At 44.1% G+C, this 25,263-nt stretch overlaps 1 protein-coding gene across 2 annotated transcripts in view; it reads right to left on the bottom strand.

Annotated features, from left to right (window-relative positions):
• Positions 1 to 25,263, bottom strand: part of ENTREP1 (endosomal transmembrane epsin interactor 1) — a 64,703-nt gene that overhangs the window by 14,345 nt on the left and 25,095 nt on the right. For both annotated transcript variants that reach the window (XM_088475704.1, XM_088475706.1), the window contains exons 4-8: positions 18,962 to 19,090; positions 12,126 to 12,233; positions 6,181 to 6,314; positions 1,462 to 1,591; positions 408 to 480 (exon numbers count right to left, since the gene is read on the bottom strand). In XM_088475704.1, the coding sequence (XP_088331830.1) occupies positions 408 to 480; positions 1,462 to 1,591; positions 6,181 to 6,314; positions 12,126 to 12,233; positions 18,962 to 19,090 (574 nt within the window). The remainder of the gene's footprint in view (positions 1 to 407; positions 481 to 1,461; positions 1,592 to 6,180; positions 6,315 to 12,125; positions 12,234 to 18,961; positions 19,091 to 25,263) is intronic.

Here is a 25,263-nt window from a genome sequence, read left to right as displayed (position 1 = left end):
AATGGCCTATAAACATAGGGACTTAACTCGTAAAACCTGACACATCAAATAACATATGTAACAAATATGATGCAATTGGCATTTTAGGGATAAAAGATTATTAGGAACATAGATTCAGTATCCTTTCAGTTAGACCTAGCTGTCTCCACGAGAATTCCCAAGACACTTCCCTGTGGAAACCAGTTAGCTACTCAGCATACTCTAAAAGGTCATCTAAGCTGCCATTACCTTTTCTTCAAAGGTTTCCTGCCATGAATAAAGAATATCCTATCTGACTGATTTCAGTATTGTTTGAAGCTTGGTAAATGAAGGAAACTTTGATTACTTTAACCGATTTGTTATAATACAGTAGAGTAGACCGTATAATCTGAAATGTAAGGCTGAAGTGCCCTTATTCCATTAGTTACCTTGAATGAGCTGCATGCTGGGTAGTTTTGGTGTGGTGTTGGCTGCAAGGTCTGTGATTTCCGGAGTTATTTCCTATGAATATTAATGAAAGAGTTTCAATGTGTTTAACAAATATAAGCAATAGGACATTCTATTCAATGTACTGCAGTTAGTGAACCAATGTGTTCAACGTTTTAGGCAAGGTTGAATAGTGAGCATAAGATAAAACAAGTAGGTAACAAGAATGCCTCTAATAAAGCTTTTCAGTATAGAATATAATAGGCAGTGGCAAACGCAAGATTTCTAAAGGGGGGTTTCCAAATGCTTGACTTTAGAGTGAGTGTGGCCAGTCCATGAAGATGGCAGAATTAGTACTTAACCAGCTTTAATATACGTCATACAATGTGTATTGTGTGTCATAATTCCAGCATATACAGGACCAGCGATCACAGTAAGTCATTAGATGCGGCATTATGGCTATCCTACCTAAGCTGAATGTTTTTATATTAGATGTGGGCACCATTCCAGACCATTGGAGCAAGTCTGGCAGCCTGGAGGAGCAGTGCATCCCTAATAGTGCATGTTTTCCAGATTTCCTAGTTGGTGCACAGGTTATTTATAACTGGCTGATACATGTTAAAAGATCCACAGGTGGTGCTAATTATTTCATTTGTGATACTGGGAAGAACATGCAGCACTAGTAAAACTCTATTATATTACTATTTCTATTGTGGTCATGTGTGTGCTGGAGAGGGGGGTTTCCAGGCACACGGAGACCCCCCTGCGTTTGCCTATGATAGGATTCTAATTTATAGCTAGTTCATATACAGTGATGATAACGACAAAAATATTTTGACTAATGTATTTGAAAAAGGCGCATAGATATAACAGCCATATGCTCATGTGTCAAATACAGGGGAAAAAAATCACACTAAGCAGGTAGTAAGGATAGTGAGGTCCACAATACAGGCAGCAGTTAGCAAGTCCGAATCTGGACTGTGTGCATAAGAGGGTAATGGATGATTAAATATGTGTGGAACAGCAGTAAGTATGGTTACATTAATCTACAGGTACCTCTAGTAAATGACTTTGGCCAACCACTGATTCATATGGAGGAGGAGGCTCCATAGGGCAAAACACTTCCATCCCTTTGAACCTGGTTCCATAGATGTGTGGAAGAGGAATCACCTCATTACCAATCATCCTGAAACAGGAGACAAGCACGGTCAGTTTTCAGTCATGTTAGTGTATCTTCAATCACACTAAAAATGTTTTCATGGTTTATTCTCACAATAAAGCAATCTGAGAAACTTCAGAAATTTGTATTTTGATAGATTTATTTGCAATCTATAACGCCATGTAAGCACTTATACTTATGAACTTACAGTATACAAAGGTAGCACTGTTCTATTGATGTTTAGGATCATGCTTTCCATTACCTCTGCTTTATAATGAATGTGACAACCCCTGCTCACTAACATTAGTGAATGCTAATATGCAGACAAGCATCATTTATAAACAGAGGATGTATTGATAAAGCAACTATGTTCTTAGTATTTTGGTTATCGTAATAACCAAACAAATATTAGTTGACTTTAAGAAGAGTCTTTTGGATTTCAAAATTCAATGTTTTTGTATGTACAATAATTTGTACACTAAAATATGGTGAGCTGTGCTCTCCAAAAGTGATAAAATGTGCATTGGTAATACCAATCTTAGTTGTCCCTATTACAGTTATTCAAAACGCTGGGATTGGGAGTGATGTACTTCTGCTGCCAGTGGAGAGTCAACCTAGACAGTCTCTACAGACAGCAATGTACTAACCACAATAAGCATTACAGCATAACATTAAATACTGTGCTTCCTCTATCTACCCCCTATAATTATTCATAGATATATTAAACAAAAGATAATTCAAATATCTCAGCCTATTTAGAATGCTACTCTCATTATATTAATAAATGCTTTTTTAATGTTATTTATTGGACTTTTAGTAATCTTAATAATAATAATTTGAAAGTTATTTATATTTAGAATATGTTTTAGTGGCTGTTTTAGGCATTAGCAAAGGCTTTGTCGCTAAATGATCCAAAAATGAAAAGTAAATGTACTCCTTGCCAATGGAAGCAATTAAAATTAATTAAATGTTCAAACTACACAAACATCTGCTCCTGCCTTAATAGGAAAGCAAATTGAACTTTCACTACAGCAATCCTCTTATATTGCTTTTCTGGCCAAATGAGTCTGTATTCTAATCAGTCTTTACAACTAGACTTGCAAGGACAGCCATGAAGACTTGTTAAAGAAAAACAAGAGCATATTGGCAACAAAAGACACAATGGGGGAAAGATCTGAAAATGGTTTAAGTTCTGTAAAAAATAATAAATGACCTATCCAATCGTATTAAAGCTTTACAATTAATCTATTAGTATTGTACATCAAAGTTACTTGAAGGGTAAACTGTAATTTTTGCTCAATATCCCCTACACTATATAGAAGACTTGTGGGCATCCATGGCAGGATAACACGCTGTGTAGATGAATTTCCTCCTCCAGCGTTTTATCTCTTGAAACAAACAAAACGTGATACATAGGGCCCCATTTAACCACAATCCTAAATACCAGTGGCAGATTTTGTGTAGTATCGCAATGATACAAACGAATATGCCACTGGTATTCATTATTACTTACCTCGCCAGTGAGGCCCAGCGATGTCGTCCTCATTGGCGGATCCTCCGCTCACCTGATGGCAGCCTACCGCTGTCAGTGACAAGCTACTCTGTCATGCGTGACAGTCAGTCTGCGCATATGCATTACTGATTAACTCGGCGGGGACCCGGCAGTTTCTGGAAGGCTTCGCTGAACCTGGAAAGGATGCTGCCAGGTCCTCATTGCCGGCTGTTTCCTAAACATGGGGAGAGCGATACTGTGACAGACAGCGGTGATCGATGATTACAGCTGTTTGTTAAACACAGAAAGGATGACACAAACCATTTAGTGAGTTCTACAGAAGTTATGCATCATTGTTAAATGGGGCCCAGAGCGTTGAAATTAAGGTGCAGAGGAAATCAGTCCCAAATAATTCAGGAACTGCTGACAAAATAACTACTTGTATTGATGCATATATGTGATCTTTCTAGGAAGAGTTCTCCTTTATCTTTAAAAAATTTAGTTTCTGCAAACAAAATACAAGGAGTAGTTCCTCATAGTGTATAACTGTTTAATAAAGCATGAAATATCACATTATCGATACAATTAAAACAAAACAAATCCACCATTAGATAGTGGGAGTGTGAACAGAAGGTATACAATCGTGAAACTGGCTGCCTTAATACTGACAGCCAGCTTCCCGACTGTCATATCCCGGCGAGGGTGAAATGCCGGGCGTCTATATTTAGACGCCCGTCATTTCACCGATGCCGGGAGACAGGCGCCCGGCATCCCGATCGAAGGGATGCTGGGCGTCGTGAGCGGACAGCCGTGAGGGGGGTAGGGTTAGGTTTAGGGCATCCGGGGGGGACTTAGGGTTAGGCTACGGGGAGGGAGGGTTAGGGTTAGGCACCCTCGGGGGGGGACTTAGGGTTAGGCACCCCCCGAGGGACTTAGGTTTAGGCAGCGGGGAAGGGGGGGGTTCAGGCACTTAGAGGGGGGATTAGGGTTAGGCACTTGAGGGGGAGGTTAGGGTTAGGCACCCCTAAGGAGGGTTAGGTTAGTTTATACTGACCTTAGCGACGATCGGGATTTCCAGCGCTGTCGGGCTTCCGCTGCCGGGAACTCTGCTTTTGTCGGCCAGGCGCTGCCGGGAATAGAACCGTCGGCCATGCGGCCGGCGGTATTTCATACCGATTCCGTACAGAAAGACCACATATATGCATTGATACAAAAATTTACTTTGTGAGTAGTTCCTGAATTATTCCGCCAATGGGAGTCTTCTTTATCTACATGTTGGATGTATTTTTGTTCTTTCCTTTGAGGTGACTTAAGGTGCATATCCAAAACACGATGAAAGAAGGATTGAAAGATAACAATATCGTTATCGTTCAATCGTTTTGTATATTGTGCAGTGGACAATGGACCTCATTCAGAACCGCTCGCAAAATGAGGGCGGCCTCTTCTTCTTTAAAAGCCGGCCTCCTGGCCGCTCGCTAAGCTGTGGGTGACCACCCACAGCTTTAGCGAGTGACCAGGTGATGGTCGCGATGGTCGAGACCATCGCTACTTGCGACAAGACCCTTGGGGTCGGGTTTCGTCTCCCACAAGCCCCAGGTAGCTTCTTGCTCTAACAGAGCAGGAAGCTACCTACTGACATCACTGCTGATGTCAGTAAGGCTGCCTACAAACGGCAGGTGTTCCTTCAGGAACGCCTCCGTTTGTCCGGCCATCCCCCCTCCCCGCCTACAAAACGGGGCGAGAGGCGTGAGCAGGGCCTCACCATCAACCCGCTTGCGAGCGCATAGTGCTTGCGAGCAGGTCTGAATGACGTCCAATGTGCCCACACTGAACGATATGTCGTTCAGTGCCGGAACCCTCCCTCATCCCCGAACATGCACAACCTGATGACCACGTCAGGTTGGCCTGCATGTTCAGGCGATGACAGATGCCAACAACGACCAGCTGGAGCGCACATCGCTGGTCGTTGCCGGCATAATTACTGCACGATTAATGAATGATTGAACGATAACGATGTCGTTATCGTTCAATCGTTTATTTTAATCGTGTGGATATGCGCCTTTCCATGGAGGGAATACTACATCAAAGCTACATTTGGAAATTTATGACTGATTTTCTCTGCACCTTAATTTGGACGAGCTGCATCACGTTTGTTTGTTCTATGGGCCTGATTCAGAGCCGCTCGTAAGCGGCCGCTCGTTCGCTCCGAGCGATGTTTGCCCAACTGCGCATGCGTACGGATCGTTATACGCATGCGCGAACCAGTCAGTGCGGCCGAAATTCATGTGCTCGCAAAATACCGAATGCCTGAAAATTTGAGTGACTGAAAGAGGCGTATGTGGGTGGTAACAGGGGAAGGTGCTTGAAAACGGGGAGTGGAGATCCGAACGCAGGCGTGCTTAAAGGTCAAAACGGGCGTTTTATGGGTGTGCATAATTAAAACAGCAGCGTCATTGACCACGTCACTGGGTTATTCTATAGCCAGAACTGCTCGCAAGATTGTGGTAGCAAAAACCAACCACAAGAATAGCGAGCAGTTCATACCCTGGTCGATATACTCGATTAATCTAATAAATAGCGGACATGACGTAGGATGCGAGCGGCCAGGGGGTGTAGTTTTCCAAAAAACGACCGCAAGTTTTGTTAGCTCGTTCAGACCTAGAGGCGTGAACAGACCGCAAAGAGCGAACGGTTCATTAGAATAGCCACCCCTATTTTCTGGACGAGCGAGCGCTAATTGCGTCCGGCTCTGAATCAGGCCCTATGTTTATTGTGGGTGGGGGTGACCACACTAGTGATCAGTCAGTAGCTGCACCGTGGTTGATAACACAGAATAATCACAGATTTTTAAAGCTGTATCTCTTGTTGTCCCAACATTGGAAACTGGGAACAGTTATGTAAACAGCATTGTGTCAGTATGTAACACAGACGTTGATCACCCAGTGCTATGACTTTGGCTATTCATCACCTATATTAAAAAATGACTCTGCACTGTTTGAACTGCCCCTTTTTCCCTGGAAAAGAAGAGTTACTTCGCTCTAATCTAATAATAAATAAATGATGAAATTACGTTACATGCTGAATTACTGTGTAACATTAGATTTACAAGCCAGTTATCAATTACCTATGATTCATTCTTGGAGTGCAAGAATAGAAAGTTGAAAAATACGAAGGGGGAGGAGCAGGTGGAACAAAATCTTCAGGGTCTGGCTCCCGATCTGGCTCTTCTGCCTCTTCTCCAGACACTTGGGACTCATCCTAGCAATTCAGGGAGAATAAGATGTTCAATATAACTGATTACAGAGTAAATCATTAGAATGGAAAGTGGAATATTGAGCTTTATATTTACAGATCTCTTTATGTAATGAGAATAAATAAAAATAAAATGTTGAGTCTAAGCTGTTACATGTGAGCTATCTTCCAAATGGAAGTCCCTTCCCCCTCTCACCAATCTATTCTCATCTTAATCCGGACATATATCATAATCTGGGAATGCTGCGCTATCATATAGTATGAAATGGCAGCAGTGTCATATATAGACATAAAATACACCACTGCTTGAAAGACTGTTCTCCTATATTAATTTGGACTTGCACTGGAAGTTCTTCATGTCTAGTAAATAGTTACACATTTCCTGATGGCCAGATAATCCCCAATGAAAGTAAGGGGTTCATGTATCAAAGTCCCTTTTCCAAACTTTTTCTAATCCTACAAAAAAGAGTGTACACATATGTAGGAATAACACAGGGATAGGAGGGTACACTCAGATTAGACTAAAGGTGGGTACACACTATACAGATATATCTGCAGATGATGGTTATTCGTACACACTGAAAAACCATCATCTGTGCCTGCCCGCAGGTCCCGGCAACCAGGGGGCATGTCCCGGTGGGCGAGGAGCGTGTCCCACCCCCCTCCGCGCGGCTGCCGCTCTGTGTGTATGGGCGGTCTGCTGGCCGCCCGTAAACACATGCCGATGGACAGATATGTTTGCAGACATATCTGTCCATCGGCCGTGCAGCACAGTCAATGCGATATGTTCACCGACATATCGCGGGTACACACTGCCCGATGGGCAGCAGATACATTGGCCGATCAAGTGATCGGCCAAAATATCTGTCGGTGTGTACCCAGCTTTAGGCAGAACACAGTGGCTGGAGGCCTTAGATGTACAATGGAAACATTTGCAAAGAAGTAGGTGTGTACACATTTGAATGATGAACCTGATTCAGAGTTTTACACAAACTCGGTGGTCAATCGGCCTGGTCAATCAGATAAAAGTGTGGTTTTAAAGCTTTAGCTCTATTATCTGATCATACAGAGGGAGATGTATCAAGCTGTGGAGAGAGATAAAGTGGAGAAGTGGCCTGTAGCAGCCTATCACCTTCTAGCTGTTATTTATGTAGCACAGTCTTTGAATGACTGAACTTGATTGATTGCTTTGGGCAATTGCTCAACTTTCTCCCTCCAAGGTTTGATACATCCCGTCCACTGACTTATCAGAATGCTTACATAAGGAGAGTATACCTAATGCTGGGTATACACTTGAACAATATTTTGTTCGATCTAGCGTCAAACTATATATTGTTCCATCATTAACTATATATTGTTCCATCATTAGACACAGATATGTCTGTGAACTTCGTCGTTCACAGACATATCTGATCAGAACTGCAGCACAGCCAATGACGATATATAGAAACATAGAATATGACTAGATATCTAGCAGATTGTTTCATCTTGTTGTCTGGGCATATTCAAATGACTCTGCTGGCCGCACACATCGGCCAAACAATTGATAAGTGTGTATGCACCTACCAATCGTAACATAGGTCGGTGGGTCAGCCAGGTGTGTACCCAACTAAAGAGTTAGCACAGTTTCTGGGCACAGGGACTTTTGTGGGAGTCCCATAATGAGGGATTGCGCTACTGTTGCATTTTCTCTCCATAAGATGACTTATATACTAAGCAGTGTTAGGAGAAGTGAAAAGTGATAAGGTGCCAGCCAATCAGCTCCTAACTGTCATCTAACAGGCTGTGTTTGAAAAATGACAGTTGGGAGCTGATTGGCTGGTACCTTATCACTTTTCACTCTTCACTTCCCCTAACACTGTTTAGTAAATAGACCCCTGAGATTGAAATGTCCTTAATATCTGACACTGAGCTACTCTCAATGTTTTTTCTTCTAGCTAATGTTGTCTGCACCACGTTTTAAAATCAAATAAGAGCTATAAAATCAATTAAGAGCTAATCTCCACTTGTTGTTTTCTATTGTTATATATTTTTGCCTTTTATTATTCTACTTACATAATTTTAATGAGTACTTTTAATAAATGGTTATTAAAGAAATATTCTGAAAGCTTTTTTGCTAATATGTGTAATTAGTGTGCAGCCTACTTTGTTTCCAGTTTATTTATACCCCTGTGGGTTGGGAGAGTGATACATTTTCCTTTGGCAGCTGCACTACATTTTATTTTTATGTTATTACTAGAAGCTGGTGCCAGAGTTTTCCTTTTCTCAATTAAACAAAAGTGGGTGAGGGAGGGTTAGAGAACCTGGGCCAGAGCAGATAGACACAATGAGCACACTTGTAGTACTCTCCGGGCAAGCTGTTTCTGAGCGTGTTCTACTGGGTTCTGTTTTGTTGCCCATTTTTCCCTATAATATTGCTCTGGTCTGGATGCTAATGTCTTGGCTTTACTCATTTCTGGTCTCTGCTAATACACAATTCTTTATTGCTGTGTATTTGTATATACTGATCTGCAGAGCCGTAACTAGACTTTTTGGTGCCCTGTGCCTGAAAGAGCATTGTCGCCCCCTCATTTTTCAAAGGGACATAATGCACCCAAAAAAGGGGAATGGCGTCATGGGGAAGGGCCAGGGAAGAGATAGGAGAGGCCAGGAGATGCTGGGGATGAAATAAGAGGAAGCTACAAGCAAGAATGATAATAAACAGAAATTTTACAGGCCCAAACAGCGCTCCCTGATCTGTGGTGCCCTGTGCGATGGCATCGGCCGCACTACCCTAGCTACGGCCTAGCTGATCTGTTTACGATTACTCTCCCGACTGGAGCTTGGGCACTAAGAGCCCAAGGCAAACCTTTAACCCTCTGCATCTCTTGCATAGAGAGCATGTATTATTTCTATGTAAATAAGTAATATGTTTATGATTAACATGTCTATGTTGTAATACCTATCTAAGAAGGGTGAGAGACATCAATCAGGTCCCTAGCAGATTGTATTCTCTATGCAAGACCAATCAGAGCAAGGCACATGTGGAAGTTGTCAGTAGGAGTCAGAGGGAATTCTATGCAGAATTACAATGGAAAATGTACAAAGAATAATCAATAGAGCGCTTCACACTGCTGCTGCATCTAGCACTAACACCCGTCAGCTGGGTGTGAATAATGACTATAATGCAAATGGTGAAATTCACCGTGATAGACTCTGCAGCGCTGTGTTAAATGTTTAAATCTAATATTATGTAGCAGATCACTATACACATAAACCACATAAAAAAATCAAAGAGAAAGAATCATGTGTCCATAAAGTCAAAAAAATGTTCCTTGTAATGAACAATAGTGAAAGGTATTCTTTATAAACAACACTACATAGCGTCTGATGATGTTTTATGGATACTATCCGAATGGGTGGTAACTTCTGTATACCACTTTAACGTTATCCTGGATGGTTTTATAGTCACAAAAACAACGTGAGACTCTGTTCCTTAAAACAATATTCTAGCAGGTGAATCGAATGATTGCAGTTCACCCAAGACAAAGATTTTAAAAGTGTCGATGTTCTCCCAAAACAAATACTTTTAATAAAACTTCAAACACAGTCACAGTAAAAACAAAAAACAGATTCCAAAATAGATCTTCTTTAGAAAGAGTATATCTCTTTCAAAATACACTAATGTCATTCAATGATGTTAGCTCCGTGTACGACAGGACTTGGAGTAGCTTACCGGACCTGCAGGGACCCACCGAATAGCAGCGTTATGAGCTCCGTCTACGATAGTAGGGATATCCCAGAGGAAATCCTATATCACCTGATGATGTCAGATTGGTAGATCCTCTGGGCAGTAGATGATATTCAGGGTTCGGCTCTCACCCGGTACCTGTCTGCTCTCCCCACTATCTCCGACGTGCTGTTCTCGGCTCTCACCCGCGGCTCATGCGCTGTGTATTACCGTCTAAGCGTGTGGGTTCTAAACTGCTCCGGCATCCAGCAAACATCTGCCCCCTGTCGGCTGGGTTCTCCTAATCCCGCGTAACTGCAATGGCTAATGTAATTAGAATCTCCGTCTCCAAATCAGCTTACCAACGCGTTTCTACCCTGTATGGGTCTTTTTCAAGGCATAGCTCTATAGAATATTGTTTTAAGGAACAGAGTCTCACGTTGTTTTTGTGACTATAAAACCATCCAGGATAACGTTAAAGTGGTATACAGAAGTTACCACCCATTCGGATAGTATCCATAAAACATCATCAGACGCTATGTAGTGTTGTTTATAAAGAATACCTTTCACTATTGTTCATTACAAGGAACATTTTTTTGACTTTATGGACACATGATTCTTTCTCTTTGATTTTTTTATGTGGTTTATGTGTATAGTGATCTGCTACATAATATTAGATTTAAACATTTAACACAGCGCTGCAGAGTCTATCACGGTGAATTTCACCATTTGCATTATAGTTCTATGCAGAATTAGTCTCTGAGGTTACAATAACATGGAGTAGAAGCATCATAGTTTACAGCCTGAATGGAAATAAATATATATAATAGAAAACCAAAGATAAAGAGGCTAGTGCAGAGTTGAACGCAAGTCCTTTTGTTGAGGGTATTTTGCATGTTTATACGCTGTGAATGCCCTGAAACCAAGTATACACAACAATATGGGCAATGTAGAGGCATATGCAAATTGAACGCATCTACACTTGAGTGTGAACAAGAGTTACTGGACTGTAACATAGGGTTATTATCAGAGAGGATGTGGACTAGGGATGAGCGGGTTCGGATTTACTCGGTTCTTATCGCCACTTTACCGCAAGTTCGGATTTATTTTATTGGCTCTCCAAAACACGTGATAGCCGATAACCAATAAAATGTCGCTTTGAGAACCGAGTAAATCCGAGTAAATCCGAAAACGCTCATCCCTAGTGTGGACTATGCAGAGTCCTGAGTACATGTAAATGCGCCTGTTTTCATAGTGTTCTTTTGTACCTAGTGCACTGACAGCTATGAAACCAAGCGTACAACTCAGCATGCGGAAGAATATCTCTGCACGCAAATGGGCTGATTCTGAATCGGACACAAAGTGGCTGTGTGTGCATGATGTCGCATAAGCCTGATTTACTACCTTATGCTAATGCCACTTACCGTAGGGCCAATGCAAGGATCTGTGCAACTCTGCCCCGTTTTTCCATCTATAACCACAGTCGTCATAATTAGTATCTGCACTGACACCAGCGGATGCTAAGTGCAAGAGATCCATCAGAAGTAGGCTTCCCTTCTCTGTACACATGACTCAGATAGCGTACCCATGGCTTTCCCACAAGGCAGAACCGTTTTGTGCAATTGTATTGTCTGCACTCAGTTTCTGCCCCGAAACTCTTATTTCATGCAAAGCGAGATCCACAAAGATCCGTCTGACTCAGAATCGGTCAGAGATTTGCAAATATGTGTAAATTCGCTCATGCACATTGGCTGTGTGCTAAAACTCACTATTTGCGTGCCAGATGAGGATAGAGAGATCACTGTGGAAGTGAGTCTGGCCACTGCGTGTAAACCAATCCCCCGCTACTCACCTACCACTCTGTAATGAATATATCCCCTCACCACTGAGTAGTCTATTCCCTGTAATTCACTGTATGATGACATCACAGCGCAGTGACGCACTCCCAGCCTATCACTTACACTGATATCCTCCTTCTCTACACAAGGTCAGACATGACAGGCAGGGGAGAAATACATCATTTTTATTAGCAGTAGATTTTAATATATATATATACAGTACAATATAATATAGAGTACAATAGGTTAGTAAACTTTCCACTCACTTACTGTGCAGGGTCTTCTAGTGGTCAAGAGCTGCAGATACCGCAAGGCAGCTGCTACTAGGCACACAGTGGTTGTCAAGGCATTTAGGGCACATAGGGCGAAGAACACTTTCTAAAGACAAAATAAAATATGTTGTTCAGTTGATGTTAACTTGAAATTATATTGCAAATACAAATGTGTTTTAAGGCCATATGTAATCAACATTTAACCCACATTTATTGTAAAGCAACAAAGTCTAAAAAGTTAATTGGAATGGAATGTTTATAGATGATAATCCAATTGATCATGGAAAATATAATTTCCCATTTTCTAGTCTAAAAGTGTTTTATGTTTGACGGTCTGAAGACCAAGAACATAACTTTATTAGATGAAAATATACTTATATGAAAAAAATGGAGGACTATATTTACTAAGTGGCCTTTTTCAAAGCTATGGTTTTGCACTCAATATTATTGCCATTTTAAATACCACTGGGCCAAACCACTGAAAAACATCAGCTTTAAAAAAAAACCCTGTACATTTAGCCTAATGTGTTCAGTGTTAATTGAAGGTGTTATTTGATACTTTAAAAATGAAAGAATTAACAGTTACATATTACTAAAGAGATTCACAAAACTAAGGTGAAATATTTTATATGGGAAATATAACACAATAAGACTCTGGGCGTGATTCAGCAGAGGATGGAATTGCTATGCAGCACACAAGCAGCTTTGCAATTCTATCCTTGCTAAAATGCAAATGCCGTAGAAGGTGTCTGACACCCTGCTGCATTTGCGATCCCAGCGACGCGACTGAGGTTGCAGCTTGGGATAACCATCAAGACCATATGTTGCGATGTTGGACGGCGTCGGCCAGCTGAGTAAGCCTCAGCTTACGAAGCTCCTGGCCTTGCCAATCCCGGGAAAGCAGGATGTCCCAGCCCCTGCAATGCCCCGTAAATGCCTCCGCCTGTCAATCAGGCAGAGACATACGGGGTCCTGCACATGCTCAAATTCCCGGTAATCAGGAATCTGCATTCAGCAATGCATATACGGTTCCTGCTAAATCAGGCCCTCAGTGTCTTTATTGTAAATCGAGTGATATTATATAAGAGAGCATTTAAGGGCTAAGTTGAATGGAATTTGACTTTAAAATGCACCATGGAAAAATATGAGATATGGTAAGAACTTACCCTTGTTATCTCTATTTCTACGAAGTCCATAGGGTTCCACAGGATACCTTGGGGTATAGGTGTGACGTCAGTCATCGGGCACCATAGAGTTAAGCTTTCAGCCTCCCAGTATGCACTAGGGTTCCCCTCCTATACCCCGCCCCCGAGCCAAGGCACCTCAGTTAGTTACCAAGCCATAGGCCGGAGGAGGAGAAGGAAGAGAGAGAAAAAAGATCTGGACACGCACAAGAATCACATTCTCACCAGAGGGAGACGGAAAAACCGGTGACCAGAGCAAAGCCCATCTGCAGCACAGGTGCGACAGGGCGGGAGTCCTGTGGAACCCTATGGAATTCGTAGAAATAGAGATAACAAGGGTAAGTTCTTACCATATCTCATATTTTCTACTTCAGGGTCCATAGGGTATCCACAGGATACCTTGGGGATGTCCCAAAGCAGTATCCATTAAGGGTGGGGACGCTCCTGTGCTGAAAGGAGAATCCGCTGCCCGAAGGAAGCATCCTGAGAGGCGAAGGTGTCAAACCTGTAATACCTCACGAAGGTATGGACAGAGGACCACGTAGCAGCCTTGCAGATCTGGACTGCAGAGGCACCACATCGAGCTGCCCACGAAGGACCCACAGACCTAGTGGAATGAGCCTTCACAGAAGGAGGAACCGGCAGGCCTTCATGAAGATAAGCTTCAGAAATAGCCATACGGATCCAGGCTGCCAAAGTTTGCTTTGAAGCAGGCCAACCCTTTTTACGGAAGCCATAGAGGACAAACAAGGCGTCCGACTTCCTAAACGAAGAAGTGCGGTCAACATAAGTCCTTAAAGCCTGCACTACATCCAAAGAGGCCTCACCCACGGAAAGACCAGGTGAGTTAAAGGCCGGAACAACGATTTCCTCGTTAACATGAAACTGGGAAACCACTTTGGGAAGAAACTCGGGCCGAGTGCGGAGCACTGCCCTGTTCCCATAAAAAACCAAGAAAGGGGGTCTACAAGAAAGAGCCCCTAATTCAGAAACACCTCCTTCCTGTTTGATTTTACGGATTACCCGTGGAAGAAGGGAGACCGGAGGGAACAGGTATGCGAACCGGAACGTCCACCGGACGGACAGAGCATCCACCAGAGACGCCCCTTCGTCTCTTGTGCCAGACCCGTACACCGGCAACTTGTTGTTGTGCCGGGACGCCATGAGGTCGATCTCTGGAAGACCCCATCTGTCCACCAGCAGTTGAAAAACGTCCGGGTGCAGGGACCATTCCCCCGGATGAACGTCCTGGCGACTTAGAAAATCCGCCTCCCAATTTAGCACTCCCGGGATGAAGACCGCTGATATGGCCGGAAGATTGCGCTCCGCCCATACCAGGATCCGAGAGACGTCCACGAGAGCCGCCCGACTTCGGGTTCCTCCTTGCCTGTTTATGTAGGCCACGGTGGTAGCGTTGTCCGACTGGACCTGTACCGGACGACCCTGGAGAACCCGATGTGCCTGCTGGAGAGCATTGAAGACCGCACGGAGTTCCAAGATACTGATTGGAAGCTCCGCTTCTGTCGGCGTCCACCTGCCCTGGAACAAGTGTGGACCCGAAATTGCTCCCCAGCCCCGAAGACTGGCGTCCGTTGTCAACAGGACCCAATTTGGAACCCAGAACGGACGTCCCTTGCTGAGATGGGTCGTCTGTAACCACCAGGCAAGGGACAGGCGAACCTCCGGGGTGAGCACAATCGTCTGGGACTTCAGAGACTGAGGCAGCCCGTTCCACTTGGACAGGATCAGGTGCTGCAGAGGTCTGGAGTGAAACTGGGCATATTCCACCATGTCAAACACCGACACCATGGAGCCCAGTAACCTCATAGCCGAGTGTAGAGACACCCGGCGGCTGTGCAGACAACTGCGCACCCTCGACTGTAAAGCAGAGATCTTTTCCCCCGTCACGAAGATCCTTTGCTGTTCCGAGTCCAATAAGGCTCCGAGGTGCAGAATCCGCCGAGACGGGATTAGAGTGGACTTCTGCAGTTGATTATCCAGCCGTGCCGTTGCAGTAGCGCAATGGTCAGGTCCAAGTGGCGTAGAAGGAGCTCTGGAGATCCTGCCACCAAAAAAAGGTCGTCCAAGTACGGCAACATGCGGACTCCCTGCAGCCGCAGAGAAGCCGCCATGACCGCCATCACCTTGGTGAACACACGTGGTGCTGTCGCCAGGCCAAAAGGTAACGCCCGAAACTGGAAGTGGTCGCTGCGGATTGCAAACCTGAGGAACTGTTGATGGCGCAAAAGAATAGGGACATGCAGGTAAGCGTCCTGTATGTCCAATGACACCATGTAGTCCCCAGGTTCCAGCGCCAGAATGATGGACCGTAGGGTCTCCATCCGAAACTTCGGTACCCGCAAAGACTTGTTGAGAGCTTTGAGGTTGAGAATCGGACGATACGACCCATTGGGTTTCTGTAAAAAAAAAAGATTTGAATAGAAACCCTGGCCCCTCTGGGAGAATGGAACAGGCACTATAACTCCAGCCTGGAGCATAGTGTGCAATACCTTCCGCAGCTCCGTAGCCTTGTTCCGGTCTGATGGTAGACCCGTGGTGAAGAATCGAGCCGGGGGTCTGTGCCGGAAAGAGAGGGCGTACCCGTGGGAGACCACCTCCAGAACCCAAGTGTCTGTCGTAGTGACCGACCAACACTGGGCGAACTGCAGCAGGCGGCCTCCCACTTTGGGATCCCCCAAAGGGAGGCCCGGACCGTCAGGCTGCAGGCTTGTCATCTGGCTTAGGGGCCGGACGTCTGGTACTCCATGCCTGCTTCCGGGGCTTGGCCGATTTCTTAGGGCCAGCCTGTCGAGGAAAAGACTGTGGTTTGGGCCTGCCCTGGGCCCTATAAGACCGAAAGGACGATGGTCCAGAACCAGAAGGAGCAGCGGCCAACGGGAGACAAGCCGATTTGGCTGCCGTCAGCGTGGCCACAATCTTGTCCAGATCCGGACCGAAGAGAACTTCTCCGGGAAAAAAAGGGCAACGCCTCCAAACCCTTTTTGGAATCTGCGTCCGCCTTCCAGGATCGCAGCCACAAGGTGCGACGAGCAGCCACCGCTGCTGAAGAAATTCTAGACACCAGAGTACTAATGTCCAAGGCCGCCTCGTTGATATAAGTGGCCGAATCACGGAGATTACCAATTAACTCCGCCTGTTCGGCCGGACAGTTGGAATCAAAAGACGCCTCTAATGAATCCGCCCAGCGCTCCATTGCTCTGGCAACCCAGCAAATGGCCATAGCCGGCCGTGCAGCCCCCTCGCAAGGGAATAAGCGGACTTCAGGCAGATCTCCACCTTGTGGTCCGTAGCATCCTTAAGGGAGGACATGGATGGCATCGGCAATGTGGCACTACGGACAAGACGGGTCACGTGAGAATCCACCTGTGGAGGGGATTCCCACTTTACAAAATAATTATCCGCGAACGGATAAGCCACTGCCAGGCGCCTCTGCGGCTGGTATCTTTTGCCAGGCTGTTTCCACGCCTCCTCTAAATGGTCCACTAACTGACCCGAAAGAGGAAAGACTGTGGCATCGCCCTTCACATCTTTAAAAAAGGCATACTTGGATTTAGCCGCTGGGGGAACTTCGTCCTCAATCACCAAGGCTGTGCGGACTGCCCGAATAAGTCCAGGAATATATACCTTGGACTTAGCGTCAGCGTCCTTAGTATGGAGAGGTTCCTGATTGTAAGGATCCAGAATCTCCCCAGACGTCCCCTCGTCATCCTCATAAGGAGCCGACAGAGACGCCACCGGCCGTTTATGTGGCCGCATCACAGACTCCCCTTGCAACACATCCGACAAGTGCTGTACAGAACTCGTCAGGGAGTTAACCCACGCCGGCTCCTGAGAAACCGGGAGCGGGGAAATAGGGAGACTGTGGGGTACCACCAATTGTCGTGGGAAACCCTGCATGGGTGACGACACCACTGACTGCTGGGACAAACCCATCGGCGTAAACGCGGGCTGCGGAGCTAACTGGCCCACTAAGGCTGTTAGCGCCTGAGCGAAACAAGCCCAGGGCGGCTCCTGTACCGGTGCTGTAACCGTAATAGGCCGCGCCATAGACAAACACTGCCGGCAGAGGCCCTCCGCGCTACCCTCCCCCTCCGCTAACGGTACTTTACACGCAGTACACTGTAGCCGGAGAGGAAAATCACATAACAGATCTCCAGACATGCAGACGGCTCTCCCGCATGCGAGCAAGGATGCAGTGGCTAATTTATGAACGCCCAGAAAACAGTGTTTAAATAGTCTGACACTATTGCACTTTTCTAACCACCCCGTTACCTCCCCCAAATGTGGACTGCCTGTCACTCACTGTGCGAACATAATCGCAATTCAATCGCTGCATGTACACAGTGCTGCTTTCACGCATGCTCAATGGCTAACCATCTCTCAATCGGCATTTGCGTCCGGGTCTGAATCAGGCGGTATGTCAAAGCAAATTAGACTACAGGCAAAATTAGGTTTTTCTTAAGTTCAAATCAATACACACATCTTTCTTTTACACTCATGAAATGAAAATAGGCCTATTTACTCCCGCAACCTGTACAGTTAGCATTTTATTTTTTTTGTACAATCTTTATTTATTAAGTGTATACAGACTGATAACAGTAGGAAGACAGTGAATGAAATGAAACACTTGTACAATTTCCATATTTTAATAAACATTTGAAATGGCAACAAACACAAATATAAACCAAGTGTGGTATTGAAAGCCTCATTAACAGCAATGACAGACAACAGGGAAAAGGGAAGGGATGGTGGTGGGGGGGTAAGGTTATCTGCAGCTCACAAAAAGAATATACACTGGTGATTCCATAAGCCCAGAACACCAGGATAATTGTCTTCAACGTTGAAGAGCCAAAAATAGAACTCTCAAGTAAACTCTCCAATGCTTTTTGAAACCTTAATTACAGTTTATCAATAAGTGGTAATCTTGGGGTACTCCCACGAAATGTGAACAGGCATTCATGGTGACAACATCGCCCCAGAACATTTTGTGGAGCACACATTTGGCGTTACATACTATATAACTTATTTTAAAAGCCTGACAATTTTCAGGCACAAGGAACGATAATTTGCATTGTCCACTCACAAGGATGATGAGACAAACATGAAAAATAGTAGGAAATATTGCTAGATTATCGTGAATACCCACACACTGCCATCACAGAGTGAGTAACGGGATGTCAGCGTTTGGGGTTGATGACGAGGGAGTGGTTGGAGAAACGCATGGGGTGCCCGTCTGTTTGAACGCCGTTACATGGGTGTGCATTAATTAGACACTGTGACAACACACACAGCTTGAGTACTCACTGCGTGCGATGAGGCTCGCAATTTCTGAGACAGGTCAGACCTGCTGTAATTGTGCGCGAGGGGCCGATGTTACCGATGTATACGCAGGACTGCGCGGTATTACGGATGTGTGTAAGTGGTAGTGGGCGTCTCTATGCTGGCTGAGCAGTTGCAAACATTAGCATATTTTCACAGCAGAACTGTGTGCGTAATCGCAGCTGCGATCGCAATAGCGATCCGTAGTGAATCAGGCCCTAAGGCATGATTTGTATCCCACATTATTTGTTTAGTGGTTCTTTAAAGCAATACAAGTTGTGCATTAATTCTACTTGTCCACTAAGGGTACCTTGAGTAAGAGATGAACTGCATTGCAGGAATGGATCATGAACAGCTTCAGAACATTTTCTTTCTCCAAACACTTGTTAGCCTGAGCTTCTTCACAGCACACACAGATTTTACCTTCTGCCATTTCTACCTGCAAAAACACACTTGTGACTAGAACCATTTAATCAGTGTAGCGCTATCCTATGTGCTAGGGTTTATACATTGTAATAGAACGAAGGACAAGTGTACTGTGATACGGAGCTATTGTTGATCATGGAGCTGAAAAATGTTAAGAATTTATCTCTGACTTAGTTGTTTCACATTAAGGATCTGATATATGGAGACTGGACACTGGATATATTACTGCCACAAATCAAGTATGGCTTCAAGCATCTGAGATAGATTTTCAGGGATGACTTGCTGACGGGCAAGTAAATTTATGAATATTCATTAGATATATGTGCATTAACTTTCCTCACAATGGACCTGATTCAGGGATGTACAGTAATGCCAACGCAGCTGCACATTTGTACGTAGTGGCTCTGCGGAAATATGCAAATGTCGCAGTTGCCGGGATTTCTATTGAGATTCCCACTGACTGCTTTGCAAATCCAAGCGACTGCGCACAAATGGCCTGATCCAGAGCTGTACACTAACCCGATGGTTAGCGCACATCTCCAATGATTTGGTGTCTAGCAATCTCGCTCACAGACCCCTCCCAAGCCGCAGCATGTGTTTGGGGGGCGGAGAGGGGGCGAGGCTGACCAACATTCCTAGAAATGTGGGCGCGTTGTTTCCATTTTCCTGGGAGAGACGAGGCCAGAGTCTGTGAATCCTGGCCTCGCAAGTGACCAGGACCTGGTCAGGCTGCGCTAAGCTTCAGCTAATGCCTGGCCACAGGAGCAACTGTGACGCTGGAGCCATTTAGACTGTGTACGGGATAACATTCGAAAACAGAGACACGCCCCAATAATGTTCACACCATGTCTGCGTTTGAGTCGCCACTCGTCCATTGCCGCCCACAAACGGTACCTGCCAATCACTTTGCACTGCGAGTAACATTGGTGAAGAAACTTCACACATGCGCAGACCACCGATAATCGTTCAACTGCGTAAACTTAGGCATTGTATCCATCTCTGAATCAGGCCCAATGAAATTACCACTGGATAGGGTCATAATGCCAATCTAATGGTTTTAAATACAGTATATTTAGTAAATCTAATGGAGTCACAAATACAATTTTAAAAATCCTGAATATTGCATGCAGAATATCTTGTAATTGCAGAATGACTGCAATTACAAATGCTCAGCAAGTGTCAGTGACAATGCTTCACACATTGTGAATGTCCTAGAGAAAAAGGGACCATTTCATTGGGGTGTAGTATAAGAGATAGACAGTAATTAGATTAGAGGCAGTTTCAAATAGAATGTATTTCATATCTGAGGATGTAGGAAATCCAAAAACAAAGATTCTGGGCTTCTAATCCACAGGTTACACTCACAAATATGCAATGAAATGGGTTCCGGACTATAAATAGACAGTAATTAGATAGACAATGTCTAGATAGACACCACATGTTAGACAGTCAATAGTTAGACAGGGACAAAAGGTCGACAGGGACAAAAGTCAGACACACTAAAGTTAGACATGTAAAAAGATTGACAGGTACAAAAGGTCGACAGGGTCAAAAGTTTGACATGACAATGGTCGACACAAAAATGGTCGACAATTTTTTTTTTTTCCCTAATCTTCACCCTAACCATCCCCTTGGTGCCTAACCCTAACCGTCTGGGTAAGTGCCTAGCTCTAACCGTGAGGGTAAGTGTCTAACCCTCCAGTAAGTGCCTAACCCTAAAAAAATAAATAAAAAAATTTGTCGACAATTTTCATATCGAACTTTTGACCCTGTCAACCATTTGTATCTGTCGATCTTTTTACATATCTAACTTAGTGTGTCTGACTTTTGTCCCTGTCTACCTTTTGTCCCTGTCTAACTATTGACTGACTAACATCTGGTGTCTATCTAGACACTGTCTAGCTAATTACTGTCTATCTATAGTCCGGAACCCATTTCATTGCATATTTGTGAGTGTTACCTGTGGATTAGAAGCCCAGAATCTTTGTTTTTGGATTTCCTACATCCTCAGATATGAAATGCATTCTATTTGAAACTGCCTCTTTTGGGGTCCCATAAAAATGGCACATAAGCACTTGGGTACCAAAACAATATCACACGAACACATAACTCTTAACACTCAAATAATGTGTGTACTGTATATAGAGGAGTTTTAAAAAGCATTTCAACATTTGGAGGCTGTGAGGAGACTGTAATTGTGCGTGGTAGGAAATTACGTAAGTTGGTAGCAGCACAGGAGACATCTTGTAGACGCGAATGAGAGGTAAGGCACAGATCAGAGGTAGGTGTAAGAAAGCGTCAGGAACAGTATTTTGATATCATTTAAAAAGTATGAAGGGGGGTGTTGAGAGCTTTCTAGGTAAGGGTGAGTAATCTGATTTGGATTCTGCAGAATGCAGGGAGCCAGTGTGGGGGTTGCAATATGTAGGAGTGGTGAGAGATGAAGATTAGTCTTGCTGCAGCATTTCAGAATGGTTGAGATATAGTTGGAGGTTGAAGTAGTCGAGGCAGAAAATTATGAGAACATGGATAAGAGCTTTCGAAGCATTAGTCGTTAGACTCCTCCTCCAGATCTTTGTTGCTTTCAACAGATGGTATTTGGGTTTATATGGTCTTTATATGCATGTCCTCTATCACCTGGAGTTGGTTTGTGACTGGAAGATCCTTATTGTATTTGCTTGGAATACATCTTTATATGCATTAAGTGGACCTGTACTCCTGAAGCTGCGAGGAAACGTCCACCTCTATGGGGTTATCCCAGCTAATTGAATTGTCAGCCATGGGTAGTTTCAAGTATTAATTGAATTCCGCCTGGTGCTCCAAGTACATTTAACCAAATTCTACACGTGTTTAGTATGACTGTATGTCTTGTGGTTGCTTCATGGAATCAGGACCCTCCAACACTTTCTGCTCTTAGGACAGGACAATGTATGAAACGGAGCCCAATACCAGTATACTGAGGAACTTCTCCATATCCATTGTCAAAACTTGGTTGATCAGAGCTGACTTCAACAGTCTTGTCTGTGTAATGCTGCCCATCCACTTGTAGATGCGGGGGACGACTGCACGATTACGACAACGTAATCGTGCCGTCGTCTCCCTAGGGGTGTAGTGCATACACTGACGTTCAGACGTTCAGTGTATGCACATGAATCATCCCCGAACATGGGCAACCTAACAACGGTCGTCAGGTTGACCGTCATGTTCGGGCGATGATAGATGTCGGAAACGACCAGCAGACGCGTGCCTCGCTGGTCGTTTTAGACATTTAAATGCCCGATTTGCAGCCGATAACTGAGCGATTGCACGATTACGATGTCGTAATCGTGCAATCGTTCAGCATTATCGCCAAGTGGTTGGGCACCTTACATCTCTAGAACACTGCTGATTTGATTACCTTGATGTGATATCATTCCACCTCAATCTCTGCATAGTTTACACATATCGGAGTGGAATCACCTTCCTCCACTTTATTCTCATTCTACAGCCCCTTCCCCCACCCGCCCCATTTTATCTTTACTTTTTCCTCCTCTCATTCCTACACTATATATCCTGGAATCATCACAAATATTACATTCTATATTTTATTTTCAAAATTACTTTTAAACTTATCTGCTGTGTTAGTCTGATATGTCTAATGCAAATCATCAGTCCAAGTTAGTTAGCATGATTTATAAACATTAAAAACACTCATACACAAAATAAAGCCTATATCTGACATATTAGACACACAAATGCCCCACAGAGCCTTTCTCTCCAAATTTTAATTACTAGAAGGTACGCAGGTGTGATACAAAAGGTCTACAATAATTTGGTCGACATGGAAAAAGGTCGATGTGACAAAAGTAAGACAGTACAGAAGGTCTTCAAGTACAAAAGGTCGACAGGTGTTTTATTTGTTTTTCTAACTCTAATCTTCACCCTAACTCTAACCTTTCCCTTGGTGCCTAACACTAATCATCCCCCTTAGTGCCTAATCCTGACCGTTCCTCCTAGTGCCTATTCCTAACCCTCCGGTAAGCTCCTAACCCTAACAATAAATTTCCATGTCGACCTTCTGTACCTTTGTTATGTCGACCTTCTGGTGTCGCTCAAATCATTGTCGACCGTTTGTACGGAACACGAGGGTCACCTGAACTTTAATGAGTAAGCAAGGGGTGAGACAAATAGGTAGTACTTAGGCATGACTTTGAACTTCAATGGTTGCGCACATGGACATATTACACACTGGTGTTGGGATTCTGTATGCATTGTTTGTGGGTCATACTCTACCTTATAATTTATAACATTTTACAACTATCATTTTTTCTGAGAATCATTCAGTTTATTTTATACTGTGATTAGCTTTATAATCACAAGTAATATAGTACTGGACAAAATAATGTGTTAATTTACTTACCCTATTGTTCCTGCAATCACAGTGGCAGCTAATGGAGAGCAGTAGATAAAAATCAATACAGCCCAAATGAATAGAGAAACACAATATAGCATTTCTTCACAGGATGCTGATAACTTTGTACTGATTAGCATCCTGTGAAGAAACGTTAAGAGTGCATGGGTACGTAACCCACACGTTGTTCACATTACTAATTGAGCTGCTGTATAAAATGAAAAATTGCACCTGCACAATATAAATATCTGCACATCTAAAATATTGCACCTGCACATCTAAATATTGTCTCCTTCCTGGAGATACCTTGTCAGGAGTGTGACCTGCACAGCAATTGAATCTGTTCACCAAAATATTATATTTCCTTTTAGTGCTGATTTACCTCTTATTAACATTAAAGTATAAACCATGCCTCCATACTCCCATCTAACTTTGCTCCATTAAACCAACATACTGTATATGCAGACGCAGCATTTGTTTGGCAACTGAATCAGCAATGGCATAAAAGATAATTGACTCTGTTACACTTCTGTCTCAGGAATAACAGCAAATGTGGAATGTCAGTTCAGTGGCCAAGCAAAGGGGGTGCCAGCGGGCAGGTGACAATTCTGCTTATATAAGGGTTGATTCTAAGTTGCACGTTGCTATGAACGCTTTAGCGTTTTTTTTTGCCGCAGTTTAAGCTAATGCTATTAAAAGGCCTTCCCCTGGTGTACAAGTGTGTTTCTGAATATGCAAGGGCTGGGACGCCCACTTTCTGCATCTGCAGTAGCAACCATCGGAAGCACCGTCAACAATTGTTCCATGCTAGGTGCAGGATCTCTGTCAGAGCATGGCCTCCAATGTATGCGATTAAGTTTGCAACCATGCCCATGACACAACCACCAGATCGAAAATCTTTACATGTCTTCATGCATAGCCACCTCCCCATCACCGCCCAGGAACACCCAACACATTCCAGAGTCAGGGGTAGATGTATGCAGCAGTGAAAAGTGGAGAAGTGTGCCAGTGGAGACGTTACCCATGGCAACCAATCAGCTTCTACCTATTATTTTATAGAATGAATTTGATAAATGCAACCTCAAAGCTGATTGGTTGCCATTGGCAACTTCTCCAAAGGCACACTTCTCCACTTTTATCAATCGCTCCTGTGACTGTATATGCAGACCCCATAGGATGCATGTGCTGTGCGACTTTTTAGCAATTTAGACACATGCAAAGTAGCAAAAAATTGCTACATAGTATGCCCCACCACAGCGCACCCAATACAGTATGCCACACCGTAGTGCCCCCGATACATAATATGCCAGATGACAGTGCATCCAATACATAGTATGCCACACCACAGTGCATCCAATATAGTATGCCACACCGTAGTGCCCCTGATACATAGTATACCACACAATTGTGCACCCGATACATAGTATACCACACCACAGTGCGTCCAAAACATATTATGCCACACCATAGTGCCCCCGATAAATAGTATACCACACCACAGTGCATCCAATACATAGTATGTAGCATTCCCGCTAGACTGTTTTAGCAGGGCGTTGTGCCCTGCCAATTTTTCAAAATCGCTAAATGTGCCCTGCTTTTATAGCAACGCCTTGCTGAAACAGCCTGCTGAATGCCGTACCCACCCATAGAGGGAGATGTATGAAGCGTCTATGCAGCATCAGCGCATGTTACATTCTCCCCGATGTATGCACCCCTGTCATAATCGGTACATTGCCCGATAGCCTGGGCAATGTATGAACGGTCAGTTCGCCTGACCGTTCCGCCCGCTGGAGCTG

This window comes from Taudactylus pleione, unplaced genomic scaffold, assembly GCF_031769625.1.
Source record: "Taudactylus pleione unplaced genomic scaffold, aTauple2 ptg000177l, whole genome shotgun sequence".
NCBI lineage: Eukaryota > Metazoa > Chordata > Amphibia > Anura > Myobatrachidae > Taudactylus > Taudactylus pleione.
The sequence above is the reverse complement of the archived record's forward strand: the minus strand, read 5'-3'. Positions and strand labels throughout refer to the sequence as shown.